Here is a 15,414-nt window from a genome sequence, read left to right on the forward strand (position 1 = left end):
AATGGTTGCTTTAATTAGTAAAGCCATGTTAGAGATTCTTGCTCTTTTCCTGGGTCCCACAGAGGACATGGTGACCTTAGGGTGACCATATGCCCCAGTGTACCTAAGACAATCCTGGTTTAACATGTTTTGTCCTGGCAGAATCATTCATAGTGTTCCCTTGTGCTCTCAAAAGTATACAAATTATATAATGACCATATTGACCAGGCATCACTAAGGGGTTTCCCAGTAAATTCCAACATACAAAAAATAATTCGGCTTCAGCAGTAAATGAAAACTTTGTGTCAAAAGATGACCACAAAGTACAAAGTTAAGCTATTTCCTATCTAAGGCAGTTTATCTCTATATAAATTTGAGTCAAGTCTGCCCTTTATTCTCTTATGATAGTATCATGACATCATGAAGATAGCACTGTTATGGCTTCACTGATTGAAGCTCAATTAGTTAATCTGGTTGATTACTTTAGAAGGCTGGTCCTCACCCCTAGTCTACTGCTATCTTTGTTTTTTAAAAATCCCCACTGCTTATGCCACACCCCCAACCAACTAAATCAAAATATCTGGGGATGAGACCCACGTGTCAATTTTTTAAAGCTCCACAGTTGCTCCCAATGTATAGTAAAGGTTGAGAAACATTGCTTAGAATGTCAGATCAAATAGTCTGTTGTGGTTTGTTTAGTTTTTTTTTTTTTATTCCATAGCCCAGATTATACTATACTCCTAATCATGTCTGGAGAAGCCTTGGAGATTGGAAGAAAAAGATGAATGCATCAGGACAGACAAATGTATATCACTACTGGAAAAATGGCATTAAAAAAACATTCTAGGGGATACTGTCTTTTTTGGGTAATAAATACTGGTTTTACTTTTAGTGATAGTATGGACAGTACCCTCTAGGAAATGAATCTGTTCAGCTATCATCTTTGATGTCACAGCTCAGCTCTAATTCTATGTTGATGGAATCATGTGCTGAAGAAGCTCCAAGATAGCTAACAAAGTTGTACCAGAAGATGGGAGCAAATGAGAGAGAGCCCATCGCATTAAATGACTGCTTCCCTTTTCTTGAATGTTCAGAGACTTGTTAATGGACTTTCTCATATGGAAAAGCACTGATGTGAAAGCCCAGGGAAATCTGCTAGAGTAGAAGTTGCACTAATTAGAGCATCACCTAAATTAAGTCACTGGGGGAAGTGAATCCCAAAGGGAATAAGACAGGAAGGAGACAGATACTAAAACATCATTAATAATCAGCAAGAGGGAGACAGCTTTTGCAGAAAATTAAACAAGAAGCAGGTTTTTAATAATAAACCAAAAGTTTGCTTCCCACTCCCTTTTTTTAAAGATCACTAGAGAAAGCTAATGGAGCTAGTGTCTGAGACTGGCCCTGTTAGAAGAGATTTTATTCCTCTTAACTAAAACGGTGCGATCAGCAACCAGAAGTGTTGGCATAAGAAAGATGGGGTCACTTGGAAATTTTGATAGTATTAGGGTAAACATACCCTGTGAAAACAGCAGAAGCCTCCTAATACTAAAAGGAGGGGAGAGAAAGATGTACGTGACAGATGTTGAGGTTCTTATATACCACGCCTGAGATTGCATTATGCAGTTCTTCAATCCAGCCAAAGGCAAGATTTAGCATTAGTGGAGACAGAGCAGAGGTTTGAAAGCAGCATCAGGAATTATTCTAAGAGGTTATATTTGTGTTGGTTCTATTGTCTGTGAATAATCACTGATACTTGTAAAAATTCCATTGCAAAAAATAAATGGGGACAAAGTAAAAACGAGTCCATAGATGTGTAGATTCATAAGAATGGTTCTTACTATTTTCTGGGTAACAGACCCCTGTGAGAATCTGATGGAAGTTACAGACCCTCTTTCCAGAGAAGAATGGACGTTTTTATACATAATTTTACATACAATTCCACCTTTGTTTAAGAACCCTTGATTTGTAAAATAACCCTCTGCAAATGAATTTATCATTGAAATTATTATCATAAGACATTTAGTAAGTGCTTATGTACACCAGTCTTTAAATTGAGCATTCCATACTCAATAGGTTAAACCATAAAAAGTTCCTGTCTTCTAGCTACTTGTAATCCAACATATAATGTCATTATAGCCATGTAAAGGTCGTACAGTTGCTACATTGAAATATAAAAACATTTGCATCTTCATAGGAAGGATGGCATGTTGAGAGGTAGTAGGCAAAAGCAGAGTTATTTAAGGGCCCACAATCTCTTTTCGGTGTAATCAAGGAATTTAAAAAAATGTGTTGAATGTCCCCAGTTCAAGCCGTAGCACTAGACCCTGGAGGGGATCAAAGATGAGGACCACGAGTTTTTTTTCCTCAAGCTGCATTAACTCTGTAGGGTAGAGAAGGGAGAAGCTCACAATTTACTCTGACAGAAGGCAGAATTTGGTAATGCCATATAAAAATAACAAACAAAATATTTTGGAGGAGGGTTCAGACAGCAAGATCGCATTTACCATGATGTGAAAAATGCCCTCCATACCTTTTACCTTCTTTCTGTGTGAATCCCGTTGTTTCCATAAAGAAATTTCACATGACCACTTCAGCTAGAAAGGCCACGTGACTCCCTCTTTTTCATACCTACAGATCAGTTTCAATATAAGGAAATTGTGAAAACTAAGAGAGAAGAGATAAACCAAAGCTATATTATGATTGGCTTTAAAAGTCAGGGTGAGCAGCCTGTACCTAATTCAGTTGACAATGGTAATTTGTTGAAGGCTTTTAAGCAAGGCCCAGATAGGATCAGAACTGTGCTTTAGGAAAATTAACCTGGCAGCAGTGTGTAGGACAGCTGGAGTGGAGAGAGACAGGAGACAGGCAATTACAGAAGGTGAGGTGAAAAGTAATTGGGGTCTGAACTAGGATGATGGACAAAGAAGTGGAAAGCAGAATGAATGTCAGGTTGGGAAATCTGTAGGCCACTGGGTGTTTTTTTTTTTTTAACTGGGGAGTTCTTTGAGGTGTTTAGAGAATCCTCAAAAAACAAACAAACTAAACTAAAACTCCTCAGTATTTTAGAAATGTCCTCTCCTTACTTAAATGATGTCTGCCTCACCTATGGATACAAATAGTTTCTGCGTAAGCTGAAAGGGGCCCGGCTATGTGGAAGAGATTAAGTCCACTTTAATCACTTGTTGATAACTAATGTTGAATCCTTTATCAGTTCTTTTCCTATGTATCTGTGTTTTCTTCCTTCCTTGCCCTAGTAAGCTGCTTGCTTGGAATTCAGAGGAAGAAAGGTACAATTTGAAAAATCAGATTTCATTCCAAGCAAATAAAGTGCTATCTATAGTCCAACACAGAACATAAATACCTTATCATATTCTTTAAAAAGTCCTTCCTTAATTAATCCTGGCTATTTTTTGAACTTTCATTATATTTATTGCCTCCCTTTACTACTAAATTTATCACAAGATCAGCCTTCATTCATATATACCTTGAATCACCATCTCTCATCCCTTAACCTGTAACATACGGAGTCCACCTCTATGACTACAATAAAATAGTACCCCCCAAAGACCCCATGTAATCCTCACTACCAAAAACTAGGGTGTTTTTTTTTCATCCTAGTCTTCCTTGCCCTCTTTCCAACATTCGGCTCTACAGATCAACCTCTTAAGTTGAAACTTTCTTTTCCGTTGGTTCTCTTGACTATATACCATCCTGTTTCCTTCCACTTCTGGAGTCTCTCTTCAGCTATCTTTGCAAGCTGTATTCCTTCCTACTCTACAAAGTACAATTGCAACCCAAGGGATAATCTCAGGCTGTCTACTATTTATGATCTTGAAGGAGAAAACTTTTTCATTCAATTATTCAACACTCCACAGAATTCCTAAATCTACGTCTCTAGCCATCACCACCTTTCTCAGATCCAATTTAACATTTCCTGCTGGACATTTCCAAATGGGTGTCTCAAACTCATTATTTCTGAAGGAGAGCTCATCTATTCCCCTCCAAATGCTAACTTTTCTTACCTGCGCCCCACATTCATCAATGATACCATCATTTGTCTCAGTTCTGAGGTTCTAGATCTGGAGTCATTCTTGATGGTTTCCTCTCCTTGCATAGTAAGCCAGTCACCGCACTCCATGAATCCTGCTTTTGCAAACTCCTCAAGTCTCTCTCTTCATATCCCTTTCTACTGCCGATACTGTAAACTCTTATCATCTCTCTCAAGCATTTCCAATAGTTTTGGAACCAATTCTTCTTTCCTCTCCTTTCAATACATTGAACACTTTAGTTGGGAATATTAATCTTCTAAAACCATTTTGTTGTAGGCATCATTCCCTGATCAAAACTCTTCAGTTAATTTCCAATCCACTATAGGATAAAACTGAAATTTCTTAATCTGGCATTTAATATCCTCCACTATCTATTCTTTGCATGCTACTATTCTTATCTCACACAAATCCTCTACATGACTTATCTTCTTCAGCTAATGTGATCTTGCAATTGCTCCCCAAATATGACATATCCTTAAAGCCAACATTTGCACAATCCAGAGGGCACCATTCACAGAGAATATTATGTGAACAGTGTCCCCTGAAGCTGTGACATAGCTGTCTTTATTTCCCATCCATAGTGGTACTTCGGTTCTTGATATTCTCCTGTAGAAAGCTCTCTTCTTGCCTCTGCTCTAAAGTCTTCCTTGAAGGCCCAACTCAAGTTCTAACAGCCCCAACAACTGCCCCAGCCATTGATAATCACACCCTCCCCTTAATTCTCAGATCATTGATCTGTGAATAAAGTGACATATGATTTATCCAAACTGTCATGTTTGAGAATTAAAGGGGCACAATCAACCTGGAACAACAGATATAAACTGGGACTGTCCAAGACAAACTGAGGCACATAGTCAGCTACTAATATATTATGCATTTGGCACTCAGTATGTACTACCTGTCAGTTTTTGTTTGTTAAAAATGTATGTATATATTTAAATATACATGCTTTCTCTCTTCAAAACAGTAAATCCTCTGAGTACAAATTATATATTCTGCCTGGTACCTGGCAAGCATCTTACATATAATATACACTAAAAATTGTTTGTTCATCAATAGCATCTTTACTGTTATTTAGGAATGAAACTTGGGCTAGAAGTAAACTTTCAAAAGCGGTAAATCTACCTGATTATCACTGTGGCAGGAAGACAAAATTCTCTATGTCCCTAGAAAGAGATAGTGACATCAAAAATTTCCTCAAGTTTTAGGTGAGGGCTGGGTTGTGGCGTCTGGCACATGGTTCTGTCTTGTTACTTAGTACTGTTCTTGCGCTCTATTTCGACAGCATCCCTTTTCCATTGCTCTGTCATGAAGCCTCACAGAAGAAGGCTGACAACCTTATGTAAGACATCAAAATACCTTATGTGTTACCTTATGTAACACATCAAAATAAAACCGCATCTAAGAAAATGTTGCTGTGGCTAACTAACCTGAAACCAAGTATTTGGAAGTTTTGATTTGCTTGACTTATTTTGCTTACTTAACATATGACCCCAGTTCACCATTATCTCTGCTAACCTACCATTAACCAGAGAAGGAGAAGGAAGAAGGTCTAACAACAGAAAAAGACAGCATGCAGTCATGATAGCTCAGGCTCCAAAAATAAACTAGAACACAAACTGAAAACATGAAAGACGTGTGGGAAAAAAGAATTAGGACAGAATCATCTCTCAGGAGTAAATACTTAACAGAGAGCCGTGTTACCAAAGAGCATTAAGTCAAAATCAAATTGGGGTGTGAGTAGATGTTGAAAACTCCTGGGAGGAAAACCATTTTCTTCAAACTCTGATGGTTTCGGCATTACTAAAATCTTTCATGACTTGCATTAAGCAGCATTCATTTATTTTTTACATGGAATCATATAAGGAAGTTTGCCTTCTAAGATTACTCCTCTAAAATCTGGTTCTCAGAGAGATTTCATCTGTAAACCTTTGGCCTAATGTTCCTGCTTCTATTAAGTAGCAGTCTCTGAGTCCCTCCTGACATCAGCAGTTTTAATAAACACAACGTCTATCTAGAAATCCTCATATTCTCCAGAGTTCGAGGAAGCGCTCTCTAGAAAGAGCTTCCAAACATTCCCAGAGATGCCCTTCTTCCTTCTACTTAGGATCTTTTTATACCTAGATTTTCTGGGAGTACTAAATATATGACCTCTTGGAGTTCCCAAACCTTTCATCTGGTTCTTTTTATCTCGAATAAAGTCACTGTCTGCTTTGGAAGATTTAAGCCAGGAATACACAACAGATGGGCCACTGTAGTGTATTTCTTATCCCCTTTGGTCATTCTGCTTCCTTTTCCACTTATTTCTCATTCCCTTCTTTCTGCTGATGATTTTATGTTGTCCTCTCCCCCCTCCCATCTTTCCTCAGATATATTTAGGGCCCGGGGTGGCAGACAGGGCCTAATACTGCTGATTTAAGCATTGATCTTCTTGGATGCAGTGGAGTATATGTATTAGATAATGGTTTGAGAGTTCTTCAACCTCTGGGATTCGCTGGGGCTGCAGTTAATTACCATCCCGTGGTTACCAACCACTTATTCTTATATCTTTGTTAGATTCTCTGGACTCATTTTCATCAACATAGCTAACATTTTTGATATACTTAATACATATATCAGGCCCTGTGCTAAATAGATTACCTCCTTTAATTCTCACAGCAATTCGAAGAGGTAGGTGTATTCCCATTTTGCAAAGGAGGAAAAAGGCACAGAGAAGTACCTTGCCCAACGTGATGGAGTTGGGATGTGAATCCACCTCTGTATGTCTCCACACAACCACTTTGGTGGAAAATGTGACACTGATATACATTAGGAAGAAGCCTGAGCAATTTTAAAATCCATTACATGACAACTTCCATCAGGGCTGTGTTAGGCATAATTATGATGTCAGTTTCCCCTGACCTAAGGGTGGAAACTCTATCCTTCCTGTGAAAGGGCTAGGCATTACTTAGATCTCAGCTACCTACTCTATGCACCAGCCTTCCAAACTTGTTTTCTCATGCCTCTGTACTTTTGCACATGTTATTCCCCAGTCTTGGGAATACCCTGCTCAACATCCCCTAAAGTCCACAAAGCCGGCCGAAGCATGGACTCTGAAAAATCTTTGCTGACACTGTGTGCCTCCTCTGTCCAGCCTCTCCCAGGCTGAGATGCCTGCTCTTTTTGGGCCCCACTGGCATCCCTATGAGCAGTTATTACGCTAATTGTGTAATGGGTGTTTTTCTTTCCCCCCAGGTTGTAAGCTACTTGAAGACAGGCATAAAGCAGGTACTCTAAACATTGTATGAATTGAATCAAATTGAATTCCTGAGCCTTAACATTAGCAGATTCCTTCTTCCAGGTATATTTACATCTTGAGCACTATTTTAAATTTTGTAACGAAAGGTTTCTGAGGTAGACAGCTCAAGTATTAACTGAATTGGTGAGAGAGGACTAAGAAACCACACTGGCAGAAGAGTCCTCTACCCTCTTTCAACCCAAATCAACAAACCACCGTGGATCCAATTATCTATAAGAAGAAAAGACAAAATAGTGTAGAGAACCAATTAAAATCAGGAAGATATTGCTAAATTTCCAGGAATGAGGGACAAACAGAACTCTAAGTTTACAGATCATTTCCTAGGAGAAATGAGGTGTTAAATTGAATGATATGAGGGCACTTTGTTCATGTTGAATCATCCATGCCTGCGGCAGAATCTTCCTTTTGGTGGGCACAGCACAAAGACATGACTTAACAATAAATTCTTGGTCAGTAATTGGAGGATACTGGGCTTAAAACAATTTTTTTTAAACCCAAACTCCTTCTAAAAGTTTGTTTTCTTTCTCAAATATTAAAAACTTTGAAAGAAATGACCTGGTGTGAACAGGGTGAAGTCTAAATGAGATAGGTGGAATGGTGGCTGCTTTGGGCCATAGAACTTGGGGTAAGGTGGTGGGATGGGTGAAATTGTGTGTTCAGCTTTGTAATCAATCAAAAACCACTGAGCACCCACTATGTGTCAAGCATAAAATATTAAAAGCTAGAAAACAACCCTCATTCTCAAGGCATTCCCAGTCAAGTAGTGACTGCGCATTCCGTAATAGCGGAATGAATAAAAAAATAAAATAAAATAGTGGAATGAATATTATAGGAGTTTAGAATAGGAAACTAACATCCGCTCTTCATGGAAGAGGTGATGTTTGAACTATGTCTGAGAGACTGAATATGACTTCAACAGGCAGCGAAAGGGCCATCCTGGGCAGAGGGAATAGCACACAGAAAACTAGAAAGAAAACTTGGAAGAATTTGATGTGGTTAGGGTCATGAGAACTTGGGTGAGACTACAAACAGGTAATGTGTTATGACAAGGACAGAACAGCAGAAGGTGAGGTGGGGAACAGCAGGACATGATGTGAGAGAAGTAGACGAGGGCCAAATGCTGAAAGGCTTTAAATTTTGTAGTAAGAAATTGGATCTTTATCCTGAAGGCGGTGGGGAGTCATGGAGTTTTTAACGCAGTGACATAATAAGATTTATTATAACTGTTACATTCTTGGCACTGTCCTCTGTCGTTGCTTAATAATATGCCTCTGTTCTCTCAAACATTGGTATGTACTTTCTCATTAGCTCCCAAAGAAGATTTTTGTCAAGAGAAAGAAGTACAAGGAACCAGAAGAAGAGTTGGGAATCTGTGACTAGGACTCCATGCCTCTTTGTATCTTTGGGTAACTTTCCAAGTCTGCTTCCTGGAGGAGCCTGGCTTATTGCTCTCTCTCCGCCTCTGTGGTTTCCCTCCCTAACACAGCTCTTCCTCCACAGTGTCGTCTCCAACACAGCATGCCCACTCAGTCTTTTTAAGTGGACACAAACCGCCTTGTACAAATTAAAGTATACATTCTCATATTACCCAATTCAGCGAGACACATATTCACACATTGGTCAGGCTGTTGGTCATTACCAATCCCTTCTCTTAAATTTATTATTCTCCCTTTATCTTAGACCTCATGCTTATGGCCAGAGTTATTTTTCTTAGCATCTTTGAGGCATAGGTACATACTCATATATCTAAAACATTTGTGTATCATTTTATGAAACAACCGTGTGAGGTAGGTATATTTATTATTGTCATTATTTTACAGATAAGACAAGTGAAGTCCAGCCAATAAGCAACTTGCTTATGGTCCTACTGTTATTAAAATACAATGAGGACCAGAATCTGAAATCTTAACTTTAAATCACCACGTTATTTTTCAAATATTCCTTGCAGCCTCTGTGTACCCCTTCTCCATTCCAAGTTAAAACCACTCTTTTCAGAACTACCCAAGCTTCTCGATTCCTGTGGATTGTGTGCCTGAATTACCTTGATGTAAACCTTGCCTCTGCTAGCCCCTCTCCAGGACAAAATAGGAATCTCTTGACTTCCCTTTCCTCACTCCCTTAGCTTCTCTGAAAATTCCATACTTCTTCACCTCTCAGAGTTGATATAGGTGGCAGAGAAAAGTCTGCTCTGAGTCTTACTATATTCTTGGGGCACACATTAGAAATAAAACAAAATAAAAGTATATTTAAAACCCAGTTACATTTTGATTATCAAATTCATCCCAATCTATGTAACATTTGAGAGATAATATTTTCCCCAAGGCCACTGCATCCGAGACTTTGACACATATCATGAAAATTGTATACAAAAATGATCATCTGTATGTGAAAAGTGAGGAGAGCTGAAGGGAACAAATCCAAGAGAAACAGTAGCTATTCCCTTGCTTTTAAATGCCAAGTGTTTGAAAGCTGGAGTTTATAATCTGAATAGCCATGAGAACTGCAAAGGGGAGAAAGTCCAACTTGGCCACTGAACTAAAAAAAAGAAAGGTGGTCCTGACCTCCTCAGTGAGGCTCACCTGTGTTCACAGTGTTAACCCAGAATTGCTGCTTATTCATTCATCCCAGGCAGGTGGTATGAGGTAAAGACAGCTGCTCTTATTTCACATTTCCCCTAAGACAGTAGAAAGAATGACACATACCTTCACCAAGCAGGTGAGCTCTTGCTTGGAGATGAGTTTCCCTCCATCTGTGAAACTTGTCTGACAGTAGTACCATAAAGTCTCTGGGGTGTTTCCTCACCCCTTTAAATGAAGGGTGAAAAGGATAAGTGTGCTCAGCACTGCATCCTTTCAGCATCTTTGCTTCAGGCATCACAAAAGGCAAAAGAAAAAAGGTACTAGAAAAAGGGTGTTAGAAAGAGATTCAGACTGCATTCTTAGGGGAAAACTATCTTGTCCCAGGGATGTAGTTTAGCATATGTAATTGAACCACTTTAACATTTAGAGCTATTTAAATGGATTTCTTTTACCAAGAGATAGTTTCATGCATATACTGCAACATGTAGGTATATTTGATATAGATTATTGACATCACATGTTTATTAAGAGGACATTCCATTAGAAGGTAATCTTTAAATGGTTCCTATGAACTTTATTTTACATAATTACCTACAAGAGAAAAATAGATATTTTGTAACTTTTTTTCTTGCTTATTTTAGACCATTACTTAGTCATTCCTTCTAGGTGCTAATCTCCTGCTTTGTAACCTCTATTTTCCTTTCTTCCACCTGTCAACCTCAGAGACTTTCATATTCTTATTGACATAATTACACTTTAATTTCTGGTCCTATCCACTTCCTCCTGATAGTCTCATTTGCTGACTCTCTTCCTTGAACTTTGTTAGATTTGAATGGGGAACTTCATTGGGTGGAGATAGCATTAGCTCTTGAAATTTTGTGCGTATGAATAAGATGATCTATTTATTCACTTGTTTGTTTTAATAACAAGGTATCCTATCACTCTGGGAAGGTAGAAAGATGCTGGTAAATACGTAGATTGTCTTTCATACCTCAGAACATAAATCAGTTCATACCGAACCTAGACATTGAGATCTTTGACTGCAGTGTAATTTATTTATTTAATTTTTTTTTAAATCATGCATGTTCTCTAGTGATGAAACAGAAAGCTATACATCTCCCCCTTGTGGTTCATGTTAGTGTCTGCCTTTTGCATGTCCAATTTCCTCCCGTTGCAATCAGTCCCAATAAAATGCTGTTAAAATAATCTTCCTAAACCACAACGCTGATATCACTCTCCTACTCAAACTTTCAGTGGCTCCCTATCACCTGCAGGATAAAATTCAAACGCTTTGGTATGGTCCACCTGAAATTCCTATACTAAATTCTCTGCTTTTTGAAATTCTATACATTCTTTAAGGCCCAAATTCCTCTTTCTCAGTCCCATCAGGCAGTAGTACTCTCAAACTATAAGCTTCCAGTAATGATAGGTATTGTGCTCACTTTATCTCTCAGACTCCATTGTGAATATCTGGAGAGTAGGAAAGGTCAATGTCTTTTTCATCTTCCTGTTGTCCAAACAGTTCCTTGCACAACAAAGTCACTCAACAAATGTCTACAGAATTGAGTAAAATAAATACAGTGCTTAGTAACATTAAAAGTCAGCATCAGGCTTTAAAAACAGAGGATGCATTTAAAAATGAATAAAGAAAAGAATTATATAGACCAGCCCTGTCCAGTAGAAATATAATGCAAGTTACATTTGTAATTTAAAAATTTCTAGGAGCCAGATTAAAAATAAGAAACAGGTAAAATTAATTTTAATAACATATTTTTATTTAGCCCAATTATTTCAGCATGTTATCAATATAAAAATTACTAATGAAATATTTCACTTTTTTTCTAAGTATTCTAAATCTACTGTCCAGGATGTACTTACAAGAAATCTCAGTTCAAATTTGCCACATTAAAAGTGCTTTATAGTCTTACATGTCTACTAGCTACCGTTAAAAAGAAGTTGAGCCCAGGGTAGGCACAGATAAGTCCTAGTCCTGATTGACTGAGTAGGTTTATTACCATAAACAAGACCTTTTACAACTTATTTTCTTGAAAAGGGAAGACATCCTTTTCTTACTGTCAACAAAAGTTCCCAGCATGAGGTGCAGAAAAGAACAGGATTTATTGAGGTGAATAGTTTGCAAACCAGAAAAACACAGTCCCTGGTGGAAACGGAAAGTGTGTTTCACAGAGACTAAAGGGAGTCCACCTTTTATAGAGAAAGCTCCCACCCAGGATTCCAATTGGTCCATTTTTATGCAAATGAGGAATCCAAATGGCACTGTCCTGATTGGTTGGAATCATGCATTTTGATTGGTTGTCATGGAGCAGCTCTGATTGGTCAGTATAGTTGCAAATGAGGAAATAGCTGCACAGTTTCAGACTGAGCAGGTTTCACTCCACTGATGGAAGTAGGGTATCAAAAACTCTATTGTAAGGATTGACTCAGGTGGCAGGAGCACAGTGCAAGAGGCTGGGAGCTCAGTCTGCGTGTTGTCCCTGAAATGCTGGGTGTGTAAGAGGACTGTATGAGCAATGGATGCTAGACTCCGTTTATGAATTTGGGCTCAGTTAACCACAAGAAGTCTTTCTTAGCAAATATATTTCTTCTGGGGGTTCACATTACTAATATTATAGGGTTGTATAAGCATAAAATTAGAAACTGAAATGAGGACACTGAAAGGCTGAAAACCTCGTACTAGCGGAAGGCATTATAGTTATTCCAAGAATAAACTCTGATGGCACTGATTCCTGCACTGCTTAGCACACCTGTGACTTTTAGTAGCTTGCAGAACCTTACCAAAGGTTGAAATACTACAGGTTACAATTTCAGCACTCCAGTGGAGATAGAATTCCCATATTAACCCATTTAAACTGGCTTGCGTTGAAATGGTTACTAAGGAAGTATCAGGGCACCCATCAGAAACATTTTGAGCTCCACAGGATTAAGAAATGATGCAGGGATAACTGACCTGACCATTTTCTGTTCACATACTTTATGCCTGACACTGAGGTGCTTCCGTGACACAGATGAAATGCGTTTCCCATCGCTGTGTTCTCCAGAGGACTCTGGGATGGTCATTTATTATTAACATTGTAAGTGTTCTTTTAGATTTCTCTGCAAAGCTCTAAGTGCCTCTTCCCAAACACTTCAGTTATTCCTTATTCACCTATTGAGATCTGATCTATCATTCTCAGTGCCCTAAGAAATGGTTAAGGAAAAAAATATTTAAATTATAATTTCAGCTTTAATGTGAAATAAGGCAAGACAGCTGATTGGCTGAAACACAGCTGAACGTGAGGCACGGTTACCTGTGTTGTGTGTTGTGACTCGCCTTTCTGTCAGCCTAGACTTAGAAAGACTCCTGTTAGAACCTTGCTCAGTCCAAGATCCCTTTCCCCTTCCCGCCACGTGGTCCCCGGTCTCTTCCTCGTTCTCGGAAGGTTTCAGAAGTGCTACCGGTTGCCCACCGTCGTTGCCTAAGAGCCGAGGCCCTTCCCTAACAACAGTTGCCAGGGGGCGGAGACTTGGACTGGCTCCGAGACTGAGTACTCCGGGTTGAGTACTTGGGGCGCATGCGGCAGGCTTCTCGCAGCTCTCGCGAGATACCGTCTTCCCGGAAGCGCTGGAGGACCTTCCCTGTGAACGGCGTCGCAATGTGTGGGGACTGTGTGGAGAAGGAATATCCCAACCGGGTGAGCGAGTGATCGCCGAGAACTTTCCGCTCCCTTGGCCCAGGGCCGGCCCCTGAGGCTTCTCATTCTCGGCCGGCCTTCCCTGGGAGGCCGGGCGCGGGGCGGACTCGGCGGCTCTGCCGTCCCCAATGACCCGGTAGCTGTATTTAGGCACTTGACAGCCGGAGACGGCCGGTGGCGGTGCGTTCCCTCTCGTCCCCGCCCTTGTGGCTGACATCAGCCGTCACCCCACTTCTCTTTAGCTCCGGGGGACAACCAAAGACACCCCACCACCGTCAACCCCGTCGACGACAGACACCGCCACCCCTACCCCTGGTCTCCTCCTTAAGTTTGATTTGAGGAAGTTCAGTTTTCTTACTGAATTCTGGCGCAGGAAGGGGACCTCTGAGGTCATTTGTTCTAAGCCAGTTTTGCCGATGAAGAAACTGATGCCCAGAGAGGGGACATCGCTTGTCCACGTTGACATTGTGGTTAGCATGGCGAGCCAAGACTGGCGGGGAGGTTTCCTGGCTGTTGCTGTCTTTCACATCTCTGTACCTCTCCAGCTCAGGGGGTGGCCGAAGCTTGTTTACTCTCATTTATTCAAGGCATACTTACTGAACGTTTATATGGGTGTAGCTAGATTACTTTGCTAGGCCAGGAAGGCATGCCAAAGAAGAAATAAAAGGCAGCTTCTGAAAACGTAACTGCCTGAAAACGTACATTTTTAGGGGAGTATGTGATTGACAAGAAATGAGAAGTACAGTCCATAAATGCCATTCAAGTTTAGAGAAAGGGGGGCGGGGGGGACAATAGGAGATAGCGCTGTTTTCCCCAAAAGAAAGCAGGACTTCCTTCGGTTGGGACTTGGAAGTTAGTTCTGCCAAGGGTAGAAAAGAAGGAAAGGAGGAGCTGAAGGCTGGGGGGAAAATAACAGGTACAAGGACTCTTGTAATGGTTGGGAGGTAGAAAATCTCTCTAGTTGCCTCTGTCTCTTGATATTTTGAGTAATACGTAATTTTCGGGGGAGGATATATTGCACAACCCCTTTGAGAAGAGGTTTAGCATTGTCAAATAAAGATGTGCATAATGAATGACCCAGCAATTCCCATTCTAGAGAAATAGAGCCATGTGCGTATGTCCCTGGAGACTTTTATAAGAGTGTTCATAATAGCATTATGTGTACTAGTAGATTGGAAAAGTGTGATATAGTCATAGAACACTAGGAATGAATAAGTAAAGAAAGTGGAGCAGTGGTTCTGAAGGAGGAGAAATTTTTTCTCCCAACGGACATTTGCTTTATGCGGAGAAAATTTTGGGTTGTCACATCCGGGGATTCTACTGACACCTAATAGGTAGACGCATTATGCTGTACATTTATGTTTCACATCCTCTTCTGTATTGTGTACTATTTCTTACATTTTTTAAAGTTTAAAAAGAGACTTTTATGAATCCCATAATGAACACTACACATTACAGAGACGGTGAGGGAGATCTTTGCAGTGCAGATAATTGAAGAGATTAGGTTGGATTCTTAAAGAGTTGAGCTAATCAAAAGACTTAAACATTAGGTATATTGAGAAGTTTAGATTTTACAGTGTAGTCATAGGACAACCATCAAGCAAAACTGATTTGGGAAATTATTCCGAAATCTGTTATTTGGGAAAGTAAATCTTATGGCTGTATGTTGAAATGATGCGATGGGGGAAATGTAAAAGGAGAGCCCCCCAGAACATTTGGGGAGCCATGGCATCAGTAGTGTGGACATGAGATAATGAGGACCTCATTTCAAAAAAAGGATTAACAAGTCTCACCCAGTTTAATGTAGGAGGGAA

The 15,414-nt window shown here is 39.8% G+C and overlaps 1 protein-coding gene across 7 annotated transcripts in view; it reads left to right on the forward strand.

Annotated features, from left to right (window-relative positions):
- Window positions 1-13,457: 13,457 nt before the first annotated feature.
- Window positions 13,458-15,414, forward strand: part of CHURC1 (churchill domain containing 1) — a 35,251-nt gene continuing 33,294 nt past the window's right edge. For 6 of the 7 annotated variants that reach the window (XR_013993476.1, XR_013993477.1, XM_081050467.1 and 3 more), the window contains exon 1: window positions 13,474-13,600. Coding sequence is in view for 5 of the 7 variants with exons in the window: in XM_081050467.1 (XP_080906593.1) it covers window positions 13,481-13,600 (120 nt within the window). In the remaining 2 variants the exon portion in view is untranslated. Of the gene's footprint in view, window positions 13,601-15,414 lie in introns of all 7 variants that reach the window. The other variant, XM_081050470.1, reaches the window with a different exon arrangement.

The sequence above is a fragment of the Rhinolophus hipposideros genome (genome assembly GCF_964194185.1).
Source record: "Rhinolophus hipposideros genome assembly, chromosome: 5".
Taxonomy (NCBI): Eukaryota; Metazoa; Chordata; class Mammalia; order Chiroptera; family Rhinolophidae; genus Rhinolophus; species Rhinolophus hipposideros.